General features: G+C 37.9%; 2 protein-coding genes across 5 annotated transcripts; both read right to left on the bottom strand.

Annotated features, from left to right (window-relative positions):
* Positions 1-5,030: 5,030 nt before the first annotated feature.
* On the bottom strand, positions 5,031-7,760 carry mrpl28 (mitochondrial ribosomal protein L28). Of its 3 annotated transcripts, XR_003462545.1 has the most exons (7): positions 7,604-7,759; positions 6,886-7,194; positions 6,078-6,230; positions 5,858-5,992; positions 5,674-5,760; positions 5,348-5,497; positions 5,031-5,161 (listed from the first exon to the last, which is right to left on the bottom strand). XR_003462545.1 is itself a non-coding variant. In XM_019257671.2 (6 exons), the coding sequence occupies exons 2-6, from the start codon at positions 7,168-7,170 to the stop codon at positions 5,402-5,404; spliced, it is 756 nt and encodes a 251-aa protein (XP_019113216.1). In that variant the 5' UTR covers positions 7,171-7,216; positions 7,604-7,760; the 3' UTR covers positions 5,031-5,401. The 3 variants fall into 3 exon arrangements, 2 of the variants coding, with proteins under 2 accessions (XP_019113216.1, XP_010750026.2); XM_019257671.2 differs by having other exon boundaries at positions 5,031-5,497; positions 6,886-7,216; positions 7,604-7,760; XM_010751724.3 differs by having other exon boundaries at positions 5,031-5,497.
* Positions 7,761-11,156: 3,396 nt separating this feature from the next.
* Positions 11,157-15,653, bottom strand: LOC109138166 (zinc transporter 1). 2 transcript variants are annotated; one of them, XM_027280631.1, is made up of 6 exons: positions 15,504-15,653; positions 14,043-14,669; positions 12,566-12,862; positions 12,169-12,398; positions 11,877-12,064; positions 11,157-11,631 (listed from the first exon to the last, which is right to left on the bottom strand). In XM_027280631.1, the coding sequence occupies exons 2-6, from the start codon at positions 14,659-14,661 to the stop codon at positions 11,316-11,318; spliced, it is 1,650 nt and encodes a 549-aa protein (XP_027136432.1). In that variant the 5' UTR covers positions 14,662-14,669; positions 15,504-15,653; the 3' UTR covers positions 11,157-11,315. The 2 variants fall into 2 exon arrangements, with proteins under 2 accessions (XP_027136432.1, XP_027136433.1); XM_027280632.1 differs by having other exon boundaries at positions 14,043-14,663.
* Between the last annotated feature and the right edge of the window lie 741 nt (positions 15,654-16,394).

Raw genomic sequence — 16,394 nt, 5'->3', positions numbered from 1 at the left:
CTTAGGAAGTATTAGCACACGTTGATTTGTGTGAAAGATTAGTTATTGCCTGGGTTTTTGTTTTTTTTGCAGAGACTGTGGTGTCCATAAAACTTTTAAGGAATAGTCCTTCTTCCTCTCTTTTGCTGAGAGTTAGATGAGAGGAACATGAGGCTTTAACCGGCAGCTGGTTACTTCAAGCACCTAACAAATAGTCGAGCACATTACTGGTAGGTGGATGCACAGAAGCAGGGGAGCTGTTTCTGCTGCTGTAGCTTACAAACATGAGTGGGAAGAATTTTCTCATTGCATGACATTCAGAAAAAATAAATAAGCACTACCAAAAATTTAAACTATTCCTCTACAGTGACGTCTACAAGCGTGACATCTTTATGGAGGTTTGGTTTGCCATGAGACTGACCTTTGTTGTTAGAAGTATAAATAACTGTTTGAAGGTTTCATCAACCTCGTGACCGGATGAAACATGAAGACAAAACAAATGAGGAAGCTTATTTGTTAAAATTAATCTAATGAGGTAAACCAACATTCATTCCAGTATTCATGTAACTATATAAAGCTATTTTAACGCAACATAATAATAATAATAATAACAAAAAATAAAATACTAGTTTCAGATTGTACCCCAGCTCTCAGGTTTGCGGTTTGTGGAGGTGTCAGTTTGTGGAGTCTCTGGGGAATACTGTGCAGGCATGATGAGTCATGTGTGGTGGAAACAATCAAATATAGAAATGAAGATGCTGAGAGATGCTATCATGGAGGTCGTGTGGTTTAAAAAAAAAAAAAAAAAAAAATCAGATCTACGCCTTCAGCATGGGGAGGTGAAACTTCCACTCACACAGATTATAAATTAACTGGGCTTTGACTGGATTCACACCCACTCTGTCAGGTCAACACGCCTGTTTATCAGAGACTGGGAACTTACTGGGAAATGACATGCGTTTTGGAAAATGACATATTACTCATTGTACTGACCTAATGCTGATAGCGCTAAAAAGTTTTATCACAGTGAATTTTATTTTGCAATATGGGTAAATACTGAAGTGACAAATCAATGTGGTACATCAACTTTTATGCAAAAATCTATATTGCCATGAAGCAGACTCAGTAAAAATAGAAAATAAAAATACAAATACTTCAGATTAAAAAGTATATTAGAATCTGTGATTAACACATTTAAATAGTCAAATATCATCCAGTCCTACTGTCCTTTAAAGACGAGAATTACAGGCAATATTATGTCGTTCCTTCCTGAAATTTGCATTTGTACAAGTACTTGTTCAATGACAATAAAGTTAAATCTAATCAAATCTAATCTAATCTAATCTAATCTAATCTAATCTAATCTAAATATCTTCACAAATCCAGATCTGCACAAACACGTCAACACTTAAAGTGTCTGCAGATGAAGAACAAAAGTAAAGGTTTCAACTTTAATACATCCACCTGAGGAGCTTTTTGAAATCAAATTAAGAAGCTGAGGGAATTTATTTGATTGATTGACTGATTGATTGAGGGATGGTTTTTTAGAAACAAAGCTGGAATGATCATACTAACACTGCTGTAAGAAAGATCAATTCAGGAGAAGAACGTCACAAAGTGATTCACAAAAAGAAATAAGGCAACAGACGGAAGCACCATAAAATAAAACAAAAACAATAAAACGTTGAGGTGTTGTTTTGAGCATGAAGGAGAACACCAAGGTTGTTTGTATCTGTGGAAGTGGACCTGCTCTCTTGGTTGATATAAAAGGTTTATTCTAAAAGGTAAAACTTATTTTCAGATGATTATACAATAATGAAAACCATAGTTATAAATATTATACTCTATTTCCACCAATAGATCCTCATAAATGTTACAAACTAGACTTTTTATTTCAAAGAAAGAGAGTTACAACGTTTAGAATCCATGACTCTAGAATCATATTCTCCTTACTTGTTATGCTGAATTAAAAGAACAATCCCCAAAGACTGAGCAGAGGACCTCAGAGACCTGCTGCTAATTAAACCCTCTATTGTAAAAATTGTGCAGACTATGCAGAGCTCTACAAGTGATCACAAAAACCTTGAACTGGATTCTGAGTTTGAAGAGAAATCAAGATTGGTATCACATGAGAGCTTTTGGAGGACATGATGGTCAAAAGCTGTGTTTAGATCCAGTAAAAAAGGGAGTTATAATATAACAGGAGCACAAGTTATTATTTTCGTCTCTGCTTAAGACTCAATGCGGATGAGCTGGTCTATAGTGACACATAAATTTTAATTAGGGAGGAAAGAGAACAAAGTCCTGAGGGACTCGAGTATGTGGAGCAGAACAACTTCTGTTTGTCTTCTTACGGAGTTTAGACAGTTTGGTCACATTTTGAGGCTTAAAGGTCCAGTGTGTAACATTAAAAAGGATCTATTGGTAGAATACATTAAGCATAACAATGTTTTCATTAGTGTATATTAACCTGAAAATAGGAATTGTTCTGTTGTTTTGTCACCTTTTATATCCACAGAGGGAGTGGGTCATTTTCCAAAGTGAGAAATCAAACACTGTCTACAGACAGGACCTCTTTTTGTAGGTTTTATATCCAACATAGTTTTTTCGTCATGCCTGAAATGGGAGGGACTTCACCACTAGATGCCACTAAATCCTATTCACTGCACCTTTAAATGAGATAATTGATGATTTAATGTGCAATATTTAATGATCTTGTGTTGATCTAGGACATCAGTGCTACAGGTTTGACCTCTTGATGAACTATACGAGGAGTTATGGTATCACCACAGTTGTTACAATTCACCCTGAAGGGAACATGCATGCCTGTACTATATGTAATGGTGATTCATCCAATAGATGTTGAGATTTAACTCATGAAAACAACAAATCAGGAAACACTAGAAATTTACAACAACTGACTGTGCTCCTTTTAAAGTCTGATACACCTGAATGTAATGGAAAAAAAATCTCAATAGTTGGCCATAGGTGAAGTGGAAAAAGCATTAGTAAGGAGGCATGAACCATAATAAATATTTACACGAGTAAAGATAAACAAGGACGAGAGAAAAATGACTACAGATGTCAGCTGGTAAGGAAAAATGGTAATGGATTGGGAGTTTCATATGAACTAATCAGATGAAATACTGCTGCGTGGCCTGGTTTTAAATGGAAAAAGTTAGGTCAGACTGGTCACACATCAGTAACTTGTAAGCCTCATTTGGCTCAGGGGAGTGAAGATGGACCAGCCAGATGTTTCTTTCCTCCAGCAGAGAAGAATCAGCAAATTTGGTACTTTATTATGTCACCGTTTGTTTTTGTTAATATGGATGATTTGTTAATCACCACACAAACGGGTAATTCCACATTGTGGTCGTGTCTATATAAGGATAGATCTCTCTGTTTACAGGTGCCAGGTATCATTTTTCTTTTTCTCTGTTGCCCTGGTTACAACACCCACGGGAGTCCCCGCACCAGTAGGGACTCCCCATCTTACGATAATAGCATGCTGCAACCACAAAGCGACACCAACATGCAACTGACACAAATCAGAAACAAGCGCTGAAAGCGAAACCAGGAGAGAAACGGCTGTTGTTATGACTTAATAAAGACTCTAACTTTTTTTTCCCACCCCTCAGCTCAAGCACCATGTAAGGACCTTAGATATATTACTGCTGTCACTCTTGTATGATAACAAAAACAAAAACAAACTAAATGCTGAGGGAAAAAAAACTATATTTTCACAGGTTTTGTGGAGATATAACACATTTAACTGATGCTATACTTATTTGTATATACTTTTTTTTAGTTGTAATTTGATTTTTAGTAAAACACAGTAAGCTCCATAATTCAAACAGGTTGAGATCTCTCACTGTAATAAAGATTAACTTTACTAATTTAAAGCATTTTAGCTCCATCTATTGAGCAAACACAGACAGAGCACTTCCTGACACGTTGGTTCTCAAACTAAAAATATCACTGGTGGTACAAAAACTCCCTCTAGTTGTACGTGGAGGAATCTATTGTTGTCAATTTATTTTTTAAACAAAATAACTAAACAAATAATAATAATAATAATAATAATAATAATAATAATAATATAAAGTTTCTGGTGAAAACAAACTAAGATCTTTAGAAAAGTAATTTAAATTAAGTTTTGTGTTTCCTGTAATAAATTGGTTTCAGTATCAGCCTTGGATCCATGATCCATGATGATTAGTTATGAGCTAAAATGTGTGAGCAAAGGTAAAATGAATGGTTCAAAAACACTGTAATTGTGGCTTTAAATGTGAAATGTTACAAAGAGTAGTACCACTTTAACAACAAATTAGCTCTGGTTCTTGAAACGGTTCAACAAGAAAATACAATAAATTACATCTCATCAGGAATAAACCTGCCTCATGTGTGAACTGTCTGTAGCTGAACAGATTTGGCCGACGCTGTATGTGCTGTATGTGTACTTCAGAAGCTTCTTTACCAAGAGTTGATGAAAAGTACCAATAGCGCAAGTTCTGCATTCAAAAATCTCTAAATTACTACAAGTACAGAAAATGAAAGTATCAAGATTAAAAGTATTTATTATGCAGTAAATGGCTCTTGTCTGAGTTATATTACCACAAATAATGAGATTACTATTGTTGCTTAAGTGTTCATAGGTTATGTGTGTAATGTTTAAACTTGTTAGTTTAGTTTTACCTTATCCAAATCCACAACATTAGACATATTTAGATGGTATAATATATTACCACTTTATGTTTCGTAAAAACTTAAACAAATTGGAAAGAATCATGTTAATTAATGAGCTTTAGAGATGCTGGTAAATTGATTTTGTTACCAGAACCAGGCTAACTAGCTGCTACCTCAAACTTCACATTTACCACATCAACATGAAAGTGGTGTCAATCTTCTCATTCAACTCTCAGCGAGAAGGGAAATAACTGTATTTCTGAAGTGGCCAACTATTCCTGTAAGTTGTTTTTGCTTACACGACAGGAGTAATCATGCAGTGAGTTATTAAATACTTATCAAAGAACACATGGGTGCAAACAAGGTTTAAGAAAAAATGGCAATCTTTTATTTTTTTAGATGTCCTGTACATGGGGCTTTCTATCACAGCTGTTCGGGGAGTCTTCACACTCATGGAGGCTTCTCCCTCAATTCCTAAAATGTCTTGTGTATGAAACTTAAATGAGGAAATAAATAAACATTACTCCAACATGACCTCGTCATTTGTGTCACTTCCACCTTTGTGTCGCTCCCGAATGGAAATACAAGCTGAAACAGCAGGAAGTTCCCCCGAGTGAAAATGATTCAGAAACTCTGAAACTCCCACCACCACCACCTGGAGAAGCTTGACAGTTCAACCTACTCATTCTTTCAGTTTCAGAAGCTGTCTCTGGTCTGGCTTTGACAGCTCAGGTGGTCACTTCTTCTCTATGAGGACCGGCTCTGAGAGTTTTTGAACATGCAGCTCCTTCACCAGCTCATCCACGCAGACCTTGAACAGAGGCTCGGGCTCCTGGAAGACAAACAAAACAGTCAGGATAGACAAACCACAGACTGAACTCGGTGTTATCATCTTTCTGGGGTCAGAGTTAGAAGTTTCTTTAAGATCTTGCAGAGCATTAGCTCTACCACTTTGACTCTAGCCATTTGTGTGTGAGGTAGAACAGTTTGTTGTGTTCGTGGACTTACTTTGTGCTCCAGCTGCCTCTGTTTTTCAACGGCCTCCTCCAGATTCAGACCCAACCACTCTGCCTCCTCCTCTGGGATCTCAAACTGCTGCTCAGAAATAGAAATGGTAAACACTCAGGTTAGTTGGCCAGAAAACGTTTCATTCCCAGCACATTTAGGATCGCTCAGTGGACTTCCCACCTACCTTGTATTTGTTGTAGACCGTCTCTCTCTTGACGGGGTCGTTGGGGTAAAGCTCTGTGCTTTTGCGTGCCAGTCGAAGCAGCATGGCCCTCTTCAGGTCCATCCCCAGCTTGGAGTTCAGGTCTTCCTTTTGTGTCTGATAAGAGTTGGATGATTACAATCATGTAAAAAGACCTATGGAAAATGTGATTTTGTCACACAGTTCTCGCACATTCTCTTACTTTAAGAATATAAAAGTCAAATCCGTAGGCAGCATCGATTAGATCCAGAGTGCGCGGCGTGACTGGGATGGTGAACTTGTGGTCGAGGATCTCGCTGTACAGCTCTCTCTTGAGCAGTTGCGGTTTCCAGGTCTTCCTCAGACGAGTTGACAACTACAGAGCAAGACAAATCAGAAAACAAGAGACAGTAAGTATGATGATATGTAGAGCCACATGTGTCAAAAACATTTACTTCTGTGGACGAGTGTAAGTACAAAACATGTTGGAAAAACTTAAAGTTATGTTTTTATTGGCCATACTGTATCAATGTGTGAATATCAGAATTTATTTTTCAATAAATATCTTCAGATCCAGGTGTGATGGACAGAGTGAAAACTGAAATTGGGGCATACAGATAATTATGTTATCTTAACGGACATATACACTTCCTATATCTAATAGTATTTTGATATATTTTTCATATAAAGGATAAAGTTGTGGTCAAAAATCATGGTCAAAAAACCTGCGATTCACACTGACAAAGAGAAGACTCTGGTCAAAAAACCTGCGATTCACACTGACAAAGAGAAGACTCTGTTAAAAGTTGCTTACTTGACTGCAAACGTAACTCATAACCCTTTTCTTAGAATTCCCGCCAAGATCGAAAGTAGATTTTTATGATAGTTCTGCTTTATCGAAGCGTTTACTGTTAAGAGACGGAAGCTGATGGTGACATAAAAATAAACCCTAAGCTAAGATATTTGTGCATTAGTGCGTCACGTCGACACACTTCCCCTAAAGAAAGAAAACTATTTTCCTGGAGACTCACTTTGTCATTGTTGGCGTATCTGAAGCCTGATATCCAGCCTTCTCCTCCCCACAGGCCGTCCTGCGATTGTGGAGGGTAGTAGATGGGGATGGGGACATCCTGCACCCGTTCCTTGTGGCCCGTCTGCGGGTTGGCTCGGTACTTGACTCCCAGAGGCCTCCAGTGGACCGGGGTGGGCTCTTTCTGCTCGAGGGACTTGAGGTAGTGTTTAGGGAGGCGAGCGTAGATGCCCTGCTTCAGTTTCAGGGCATCCCAGATTTTGGGGGGGTATTTATGAAGAGGCATGATGGACTGTAGTGGAAGTCAAACCTGGAAGACAGAAAAGGAAAGGGTGTCTGGACTTAGTATGCATTTTTAATACAATAGAAAGTTGTAGCTGACATAAAAACACACAAAAAAAAATCATTTTAATTTAAACAATAAGCTGTTTTTACTCATTTATCAAGTCATAATTGTGGCCACAGCTTTACAAATGTCTCATTTATCAAGTCATAATTGTGGCCACAGCTTTACAAATGTTATATGTCTTCAGTTTTCTCTCTTTAACTCAATAATTATTTAATATTTCGGCTCCTGATCTGATGTTCATTCATAAATATGTGCAGATACTACTACTAACGTTAGCTCGTTAGCAGGTCGCTAACACAGCTACATGTCGGTTTATTTTACTAAACAGATCTGACACAGCGCTGAGAATACGTTCACAGGTCTGTCTTACCATGCAATATGAAAACAGTGACCTCCACCAAACACGGGGTGAGTTTTTTAATCCACGTTAGCCCCAAAATCAAGCAGGCAAGGACATCACGCACCTTCCGCTTGACGCAGCCTGACTACCGCGTTGATCGGCCCGCCTACAGCAACGAGGAACGTGATTGGCTTTCATCAGCTGTCAATCAAAGTGTGTTTCCCGCGGAAGCGGATGTAGACAGATAATAGATTGAATATTTATTTACATTATTAGATGTGTAAATAATGCACAGTGATGTTAGCTGTCAGATAAACGTAGTGGAGGTAAAAGTGCAGAGATTTATTGTCGTTTGCAAGTGAAATTTGTTTTGTGACATCTAAAAGTAATAACACGTGACATGTTTTAGCAAAATAGTGTCTCTCAAATCAAAGTTACACTCCTTAATGGCTGATTTTACTTTATTGTATGTACATGTTCTTTTTTTTTAACATATAGTGTATATAACTTTTATTTTATGTTTTTAACTTATAGAATATAGATTTTTTTTGTATACTTTTTTGTATATTTCCTCTTATCCCCAGTGTGTATTGTGAGCTGCTGTACCAACTTATGTTAATTTTGTTTTGTGACATCTAAAAGTGATAACACGTGACATATTTTAGCAAAATAGTGTCTCTCTCCCTCATGTCACCATCTACTGGAGTAATTTGTAAGTGGCAGAAGGTTGCTCCATGAATAAATATTTCATCACCAATAAGATAAAATGGGTGTAGTTTAAGGTTATACATAAAGTATATCCTGTAGAATATTTTGATCATTTTGACATTGACATCCTGAAACTGTGCACTGTTTATTTTGGTGTTGTTATTACACAAAAAGTCTGTGGCAAGTTTCAGAGTTTATTAAAGTTACACTCTTTAATGGTTGATTTTACTTCATTGTGTACATGTTCTTTTTTTTAACATATAGTGTATATAACTTTTATTTTATGTTTTTAACTTATAGAATATAGAGTTTTTTGTATACTTCTTTTGTATATTTCCCCAGTGTGTATTGTAAGCTGCTGTACCAACTTATGTTAATTTGTTTTGTTTTTTAAAGTTACAACAGAAAGAATGAGAGACAAAAAAACATCATCAATATTATTATTATTTTAGTCTTGTATTGTGCCAACAAAAATAAGTGAGTTGTACTTACAGCCTATTAAACTGTACACTAATAAAAAAGATGAGTAAGATTTTATTTTTAATTTTATATTTTCATTCTTATTTTATCACACTATATATTTTACACGTATTGCTTCTATTTCTCTGGAAGTAAATTCGTGATTGGTTGGTGGTGTAACATGTATATAATGTGTTTATATTTAACTTAAAGTGATTTAGCTCGGCTATGATTGAAATGTAATAACATTTTTCATATCATATAGTCTTCCTACATATCGGTGAAGCATCAAACATAAGATTAAATGACTAATTAGTCCGGACCTCGTGTCGCCCGAAAGGTGGAATTGAACCACTCTGCCGCTAAGCAGCTACAGGTTTGAAGCCTGCACCCCGGACCACCGAGGCTCATCCGGGCACTAGAACGTTGTCGTTGTGATGTATATATACCTCATCCCCTAGGAGACCCTCCGTTGTCATGGTGTCACCATAGTTACTAACCATATATGGCATTTAGTAGTCCTGTACACAAACTACAATCACGTACTGCGTAGAAAAAAATGACAAAGGTAAACAGGAAGTAGGTTCGTGACGTAGCAGTTTTAACGGTTGTAAAAAAAAAAAAAAAGAGCGTAAATAAATCACCACTTTTTCGGTGTAATGTGTATAAAATGTGTCAGATTTAATTTAGATCGATACAATTCACCCGTGACTGAAATGTAACAATAGTTTTCGTTCATATTTCCATTTAAGTTATCGATAAACTTGTCTAACGTTTGATATTTTAAACCGTTAGGAAGACCCTTATTTGGGCATAAAGGTGACGACAGGTCGCCCGAAAGGTGGAATTGAACCACTCTGCCGCTAAGCAGCTACAGGTTTGAAGCCTGCACCCCGGACCACCGAGGCTCATCCGGGCACTTTGACACATGGCGGCGAGATGTTTATATACCCCAGTCCAAGCTAGACTTGTCTTTGTCATGGTTTCACCATCGATATTTGGCTTTTATCAGAAATAGCTTCTATACATGCAGTAAAATAACGTACTAGGTACCCTGTAGCATATTCATGTCAAATAAACACATTAAAGGGGAAACGTAGTCTGGTCTGGTGTTATGCAAAGCAGAGCATTGTGATTGGCTGATACGTCGTGTCATCACAGGTAAAAGATATTTTCAGGATTATAATTAAATAAAAGTAGAAATCGGTGTTGAAATCACAGCAGAGAAGACATTTTATTATTATTATTATCATATTAATAATGGCTGCATTCAGTTTAGCTATGTCATTACTGGTTTTAGTTACACTTGTGCTTTTCCTGCATTGACAGATCACATGTCTGACCATAAAAATAAAAAAAAGTGTGTGAAAGGGGACATAGAGTAACTAACAGCCCACTGTGGAAAGAAATCAACTCGAAATTAAGAATGAGGTATTTAAAAAACTTTGTATTTTGTAATATATGACAGAAGCAAAAACAAATCACACCTATTGTTTGGGAGTTAAACTGGAGAGGCATTCATACAGTAATACTTGCCATTTTGAATACTGATTTACCACTTGACCCAATGTATTACATTATAGGAGGGATCCCCAATGGAGCAATGGAAAAGAGAAATATTTAATTGCATATCCTTGTCTTGGTTCAATTCACTGCCAACCACTAGATATCTAGATATCTAGTCTAGCTATATACAATATATGTCAACAGAGGTTAATGATCTGTACTTGGAAGAAAAATGTAAAGACAGACATATTTTTAAACAGATGGGCTCCTGTAATTGATTACTTTGGACTACCAAACATCTTGTACTTTTTCCTGTCTTGTCTTCTTATTTCAATTCTATTCAATTTACTACTTTATCCCAAAATATGTTTAGTTACTACATATGTTTGACAGATACATTGGTGAAAGTATTCTAGTTATTTACTTATGTATAAGTAACAATCCATAATATATTATTGTATAAAATTACTCCATCACAAGTAAGATTCCTGCATTTAACATTTTACTTATTATTGAATGAGTATTGATGTATTCATATATAAGTTACTTATTATTGAATGAGTATTGATGTATTCATATATAAGTGGTATTTTAATGTTGTAGTTGGTCAAATCCTTTATACTTTAATCTGTAACAATGTATAATTATATATCATGTTTTATATGTAAAATCCTAAACTGTAAAGGATTTAGCATCTATAATCTGTTAGAAAAATGTAAATGTATAAAGTAGCGCAAAATACAAGTACTTACTCAAAAGTATGTTTCATTTGGTATATAAAAGGTACTCATAATATACTATCAAATACATTATCTATATGGATTTGTTCTCAATACATTTTATATTATGTTAAAGTGAAAAGAGACACTTTAATATTATTATTTGTTTTATTTCAATACAAACATGGTGATAATAAGAAGTGAGACAACATAAGAAAAAATGTTTAAATGTATGAAAACTAAAAGAACATTTACATATAATGTGCAGACATCCATCATCTTTACATCTCTACAATCATATCAGATCATTCATTTATCTGTCAGTGCAATTTTTTGGTTCAATCTGACAGTCAGAGGAAGGTGTTCTCGATGACCAGTGTCTGAGGCTCTTCCTTTGTTTCTCCACCTGGTGGTGCCAGCACACTCCTGCTCTCTTCTAAAGGAGAGCAGCACATGCTCCCAGCACAGGCTTTTCCACAGGCGAGGTTACAGGCCAGTGGAGGAGGCAGGGATGGGTCCTCTCTGTGGACGAGCGGGGAGGCATCTCCTCCATCACTGCCAGCTGAGGATGCAGAGCAGCAGGAAGCAAACTCTGGCTGAACGGTGCAGCAGGTCACTCCTACACTCTTCAACACCTTAGTTACCCCTGACATTAGATCAGCACACCTGGACACAAATGATTATGCATGAATAAATATATCATTTTAATCTTGACAAAAGCATATTTATAATAACCAATCTAAAAAATGTCCGATTATTTAACACCTCCACCATCATAACAGATGGATGGATGATAGTTGTCTAGTTGAACTATCCAGTTATTAAAAGTTATCTTTGTGTTGCAGCTGGTCAGAACTGAGCGTTCTTAGTGGCCATGATATAAAAAATAGTACAAACTTTTTCCACTTCACCTGTGTGCTGGAAAGCCAGCGTGGCAGTGTACATGGACAGAGGCCACCGTGAATGATTCAGTTAACTGCCAGACGTGAAGGTTGTGCACAGCCTGCACCCCAGGGATGCTTGCAATCCTGCGTCCAAGATCAGACACACAAATGTGTGGAGGTGTGGACTGCAGCAGCAGCAGTCCGTACTTGTGCACCTGAAGAGATTTACTGGTGAGACAACAGAAACTACAGCAAAAGTAGCAACATACATGAATGTCTTTTTTTTTAAATCCTCATAATAAGTAGGTTGAACTCTGACCTGTGGCAGAGCTGTGGCAATCAGTGTAATAACAGCCAGCAGAGAGAGAGCAGGATCCAGGTAAACCAGGAGGCTGCAGGGTTCGGTGCTGTGCAGGCAGTGTGGGCTGATCAGCAGCATCACCAGGCTGTTGATTACCGCCAGGACGGAGGTACAAAGACCCTGGATGACCAGGACGAAGCACCTGCTCGGCACAGGCCTCTCAGTGTGATGTGATGACTTTTGACTGCCTGAAGGGGGAGAACACAGTAAAACATGATTGTTTCACAGAGAAAACAGAAAAAAACATCACATTTCCTTAAAACATCATGCTGTTTGCATGAATGTGAATTAATTGTGTAATAAAACATTTCATGTGGCTCTTTTTTAAAGTAAGAAAGGAGCTAAAATCTCTTACCAAGATGTCCCTTGAAGGCATTATCTTTGGAAATCTCTGCATTATCTCCTGAATGACTCAGATCTGCAGCAGCGCTCGTTAATCCACAGTCCCTACTGTCCTGTGTTACTGCTGCATGCAGGTAGACCTCTGCCTGTGGTTCTGGGTTTTGAGAGTCAGTGTCAGGGATGCTGGAGGTTCCCGGGTTACAGAGGACAAACACCCCATTGTGCAGGGAGTCATCCACACCAGATTGACTAACGTCACACAGGACTCGGCCTGGATCAGCATGGCCTTTAGTTTCCCCTTCAGCCAAGACTGTGGGAGTCAAATAAAGGGATGAAAAACAAACACGATGTTCCTTACAGCTGAATATACACTTGGCAGAGACTTCAAAGTGAAATCTGTCAGAGCAATATCGTCACACTAATTCTTCTGTAGTGAAATATTATTATTACATAACACCGGTATGAGTACGTGCCTTCACGCTAACTTGATGTCACAAATATTTGTTGGGGGGCCACAGAGAGGGAGCAGCAGTTTCCATTTTTTTTTGCTATGCTAAGCTAATACAAATACAAACTGATCTGGTTAAGTCTGTTGAGAGCCCTGAATTAAATAGTAGTTTACGGTTTGTTCAGTAGTTTGAAAGCTCATCATGTCACCTCCACTGACTCTCTTGTTTGGGATGCATTAGGGGCTCTGCATGCATCTGAAACCACCTCAACCTCACACTCTTTCAATAGTGCAATTGCTTCCAAGAACTTTTCTTGTAACTTTCCTTAACTGACAGTCTGACAAGCAGCTGTTTGGAGGTAAGAAAATAAGTTTGAACTTTACTCCTAAGTAGTTAACACCATGAAATATTTGCACATGCACCATTATGCACACGTCTCTTTCTTGGATGATACATTAAAATTTTGTTCCGTGCACACCACTTGTGTGTGTCTGAAGAAGAAAAGCCCTGAATGGTATCAGTTTCCCACAATGACATTTTAACAAAAGGTTTTTTATGTGCTCTGGATACCAGACAGGTTAGCTTAGATTTTCAGATCTTCAGCTGTCTTAGATCCTTAAAGAGCAGGAATTTCTGGCTGTTTTAAGGTCAGAACTAAAAACTAAAGGTGTTGTTGCTCCTCAAAGTCACATCTTTAAATGCATTTGTTTTCTTTTTCTTGTGATTTTATGGTTTATTTTGTGGGTTACAGACTTAATTCTGCTTTTGTATCTTTAAGTCCATCATTTATTTTTTAAAAACCTATAAGAAATGTTCTGTTGTAAATATTAATTAGTTATTAATTAGTCCTGCTGTAGTCCTTTTGAGTCTCTATGATGAACTGTACAGCTGTGTCCTGCTGGAGGAGGATAAACACCAGCCACAACCTGGCAACCCAAATGTTCTTCTTTATGTAAAGTGATGTATTAACTAGTTTTATTAAAATATGTATTAGAAAATGATACCACAAATTGTTTTCCTGTTTATTTTTCTGTACAGTACCTTTGTGGTTCACTTCAAGGTGAGATTCGATCTGCAGGGCCTGCTGCTGATCCCAGTTCATCCACAGCACAAGCATCTTATGAATCAGACTGACAATGCTGACCACTACAAGCAGCAGGGGGTGCTGCACTGGTTGTGGCTCCAGGGAAAAGCTGATGATTTCCATTATGTAAGAGAGACACAGTGAGGCCAGGAGGAGAGCAGAAATGAAAGCCCCTACAGTCTGAACCCTGCAGCTGGGGTAGGACAGACCACAGTCCTGAACGGGAGGAGAGATCTGAGGCTGAGGAGTGGAAGCCTGATCTGGGAGGGTTGATCCATCGCTGGTGGTCTGGGTGCAAAGTGTAGGTTTGATGGAGGACTCTGCAGGCAGGTTTACGAACAGTCCTGCTGAGGAGGAGGAGGGATGTGGAGGAGACGCAGGGGAGTCCAAAGAGGAGAGAGGAGGCTTTATCAAGCTTGAAGTTTGAGGAGGAGTAAGAGCCATGCGCATCATGATGAAGATCGTGTGGAAACCATCCACCAGGATGATGAGTGACTTGCATAGCTGACTGATGGTGACCTCGCACACCAGCAACAGGATGGTCACTCCCAGCATGCACCAGTGTAGCACCCTCATACCTGCAACTGAGAAAACTCACAGAGTACTTCACACATTCAAACACACTCTTGATCCCTGTGAGTTAGTCAAACATGTGGTCACAACTTTTGGATATGTCATGAAATATAATAATAATAATAAATATGATTTTAGTTTATCATTGTTATGTTTGGTTGTGTGATTTTAGATTTAAGTAACGCAAAGCCTCACACCTTGCTGCAGTTAGTATGCGTTTAATGACATTCATTCTTGTTATCAAAAGTTTCAGAGGTTCAAAGTCTTTGGCCATTTTTTTCAAAGTTATTCATTACAAATTGGGCACATTGGCAGACTTGTGATTTTTCTATCCACACCCGCTCTGTGCAGACATCTGTGCAACACTAGATGTTGCAGCTGCATCTGTTACACTCACAATCAAGACGTTAACTGCTTCAACCCTCACCGTTCACACATGCAATTGTCTTAGCTAATGCACTAATGCTGCTGGGAAGTTTCATCTATAAAATTCTACTTTTTTTTTAGATGAATGTGTAAAATATTAATGTGCAAACTACAACTGACAGATAAATGTAGTCAAGTAAAAAGTCTAATCTTCCCCTCTGAAATGGAGTAAATGTATAAAGTTGCATAAAATGCCAAGAACTTTTACTTAAGTAAAAATTTGAATGCATGATTTTTACTTGCAAAAAAAGTATTTATATACAGTGATTTGCCCAATCTAACAACTTCATCTATTACTGACTATAGTGTAGGATAAAGCCAGCATGTTCATGTAACAAAGTATCTGCAAAATTTAAGACAAAATGCAACAAACACAAACAATCTGAGCTGTTTTGTTTTTAGTCTAAAAACTTAATTACCCCAGAAAAGTGGACGATTCTCAGCCAGCAATCAAAGGCAAGTTGTTGGAAGTGAGCTGTGCGGCGAAACCAGGAAAATGTCATTCATTGTAGTTCCCATCTCTCCCTCTGTCCCACCACACTCCTCCTCTGCTCTAATCGCTGTCATGTGAGCATGTGGGGAGGGGGTGGGTGGTATCGTCCTCTCCTCAGTTATCCCCCGTTTTCACGCATTCACTCCTCAGCTTCAGTCGGTGGGAGAAAATACCTTCAGTGGACACATCATACAGCCCACCCACCTTTCATGCACTCTCTGAGCAGATCAAGTGAAGCTAATTTGTACAAATTAAATCCCCATTGTGCTGTCAGGATTACAGATACCAGATCTGGTATTACATAACCAGATCAACCAGAAAACTTTGCCTTAAACTGGCAACATCAGGCTGCTTTAATGTAGAATAAAGAGAATTAACAGACTCAAGTGAGCAACAGTTATACTACAAGTACCCCAGACACAAAACACAACCCCATCTTAGTAATATTTAAGGTTTATCATTGTGTTGAGCTGAAAAAAATAACAGAAAGCTCTGATGTTCCTTCAACTCATTTAAAAAAAAGGAGAAAGCACGACTGTGATTTGACAGTGCTGGAAAACAAAGCAGATGCCACTGATGCACAGGCAGGCAGACACTGCTTTAATGGCTTTTTAAAGGCTTTAATGAAGCAGTGTGCCTTGATTGTGAGTGAATTCATCAGAACATTTGCCCTCTCGACCTGCAGTATGACAAACGCTTATATTAAATCATTTACTGTTTCAAACTTTAACGTTTCCAAAGGTTAAAATGCAGCGTTGCTGAGGCTGCCCTGAATTCCATCAGCTCCTTATCAATACAAAGTCACGCTGTGAAGACA

The sequence above is a fragment of the Larimichthys crocea genome, chromosome VII (genome assembly GCF_000972845.2).
Source record: "Larimichthys crocea isolate SSNF chromosome VII, L_crocea_2.0, whole genome shotgun sequence".
In the NCBI taxonomy this organism is placed as follows: Eukaryota; Metazoa; Chordata; class Actinopteri; family Sciaenidae; genus Larimichthys; species Larimichthys crocea.
The sequence above is the reverse complement of the archived record's forward strand: the minus strand, read 5'-3'. Positions and strand labels throughout refer to the sequence as shown.

Coding starts and splice junctions, on each gene's coding strand:
- LOC109138166 (XM_027280631.1), bottom strand. CDS start 14,661: ATGAGGGTGCTACACTGGTGCATGCTGGGAGTGACCATCCTGTTGCTG. Junction 12,863..14,042: donor CCTTGAAGTGAACCACAAAG/GTACTGTACAGA, acceptor TGACTCCCACAG/TCTTGGCTGAAGGGGAAACT. Junction 11,632..11,876: donor GCTGGCTTTCCAGCACACAG/GTGAAGTGGAAA, acceptor ATTTGTGTCCAG/GTGTGCTGATCTAATGTCAG.
- mrpl28 (XM_019257671.2), bottom strand. CDS start 7,170: ATGCCTCTTCATAAATACCCCCCCAAAATCTGGGATGCCCTGAAACTG. Junction 6,231..6,885: donor GATACGCCAACAATGACAAA/GTGAGTCTCCAG, acceptor CTTGCTCTGTAG/TTGTCAACTCGTCTGAGGAA. Junction 5,761..5,857: donor CGGTCTACAACAAATACAAG/GTAGGTGGGAAG, acceptor ATTTCTGAGCAG/CAGTTTGAGATCCCAGAGGA.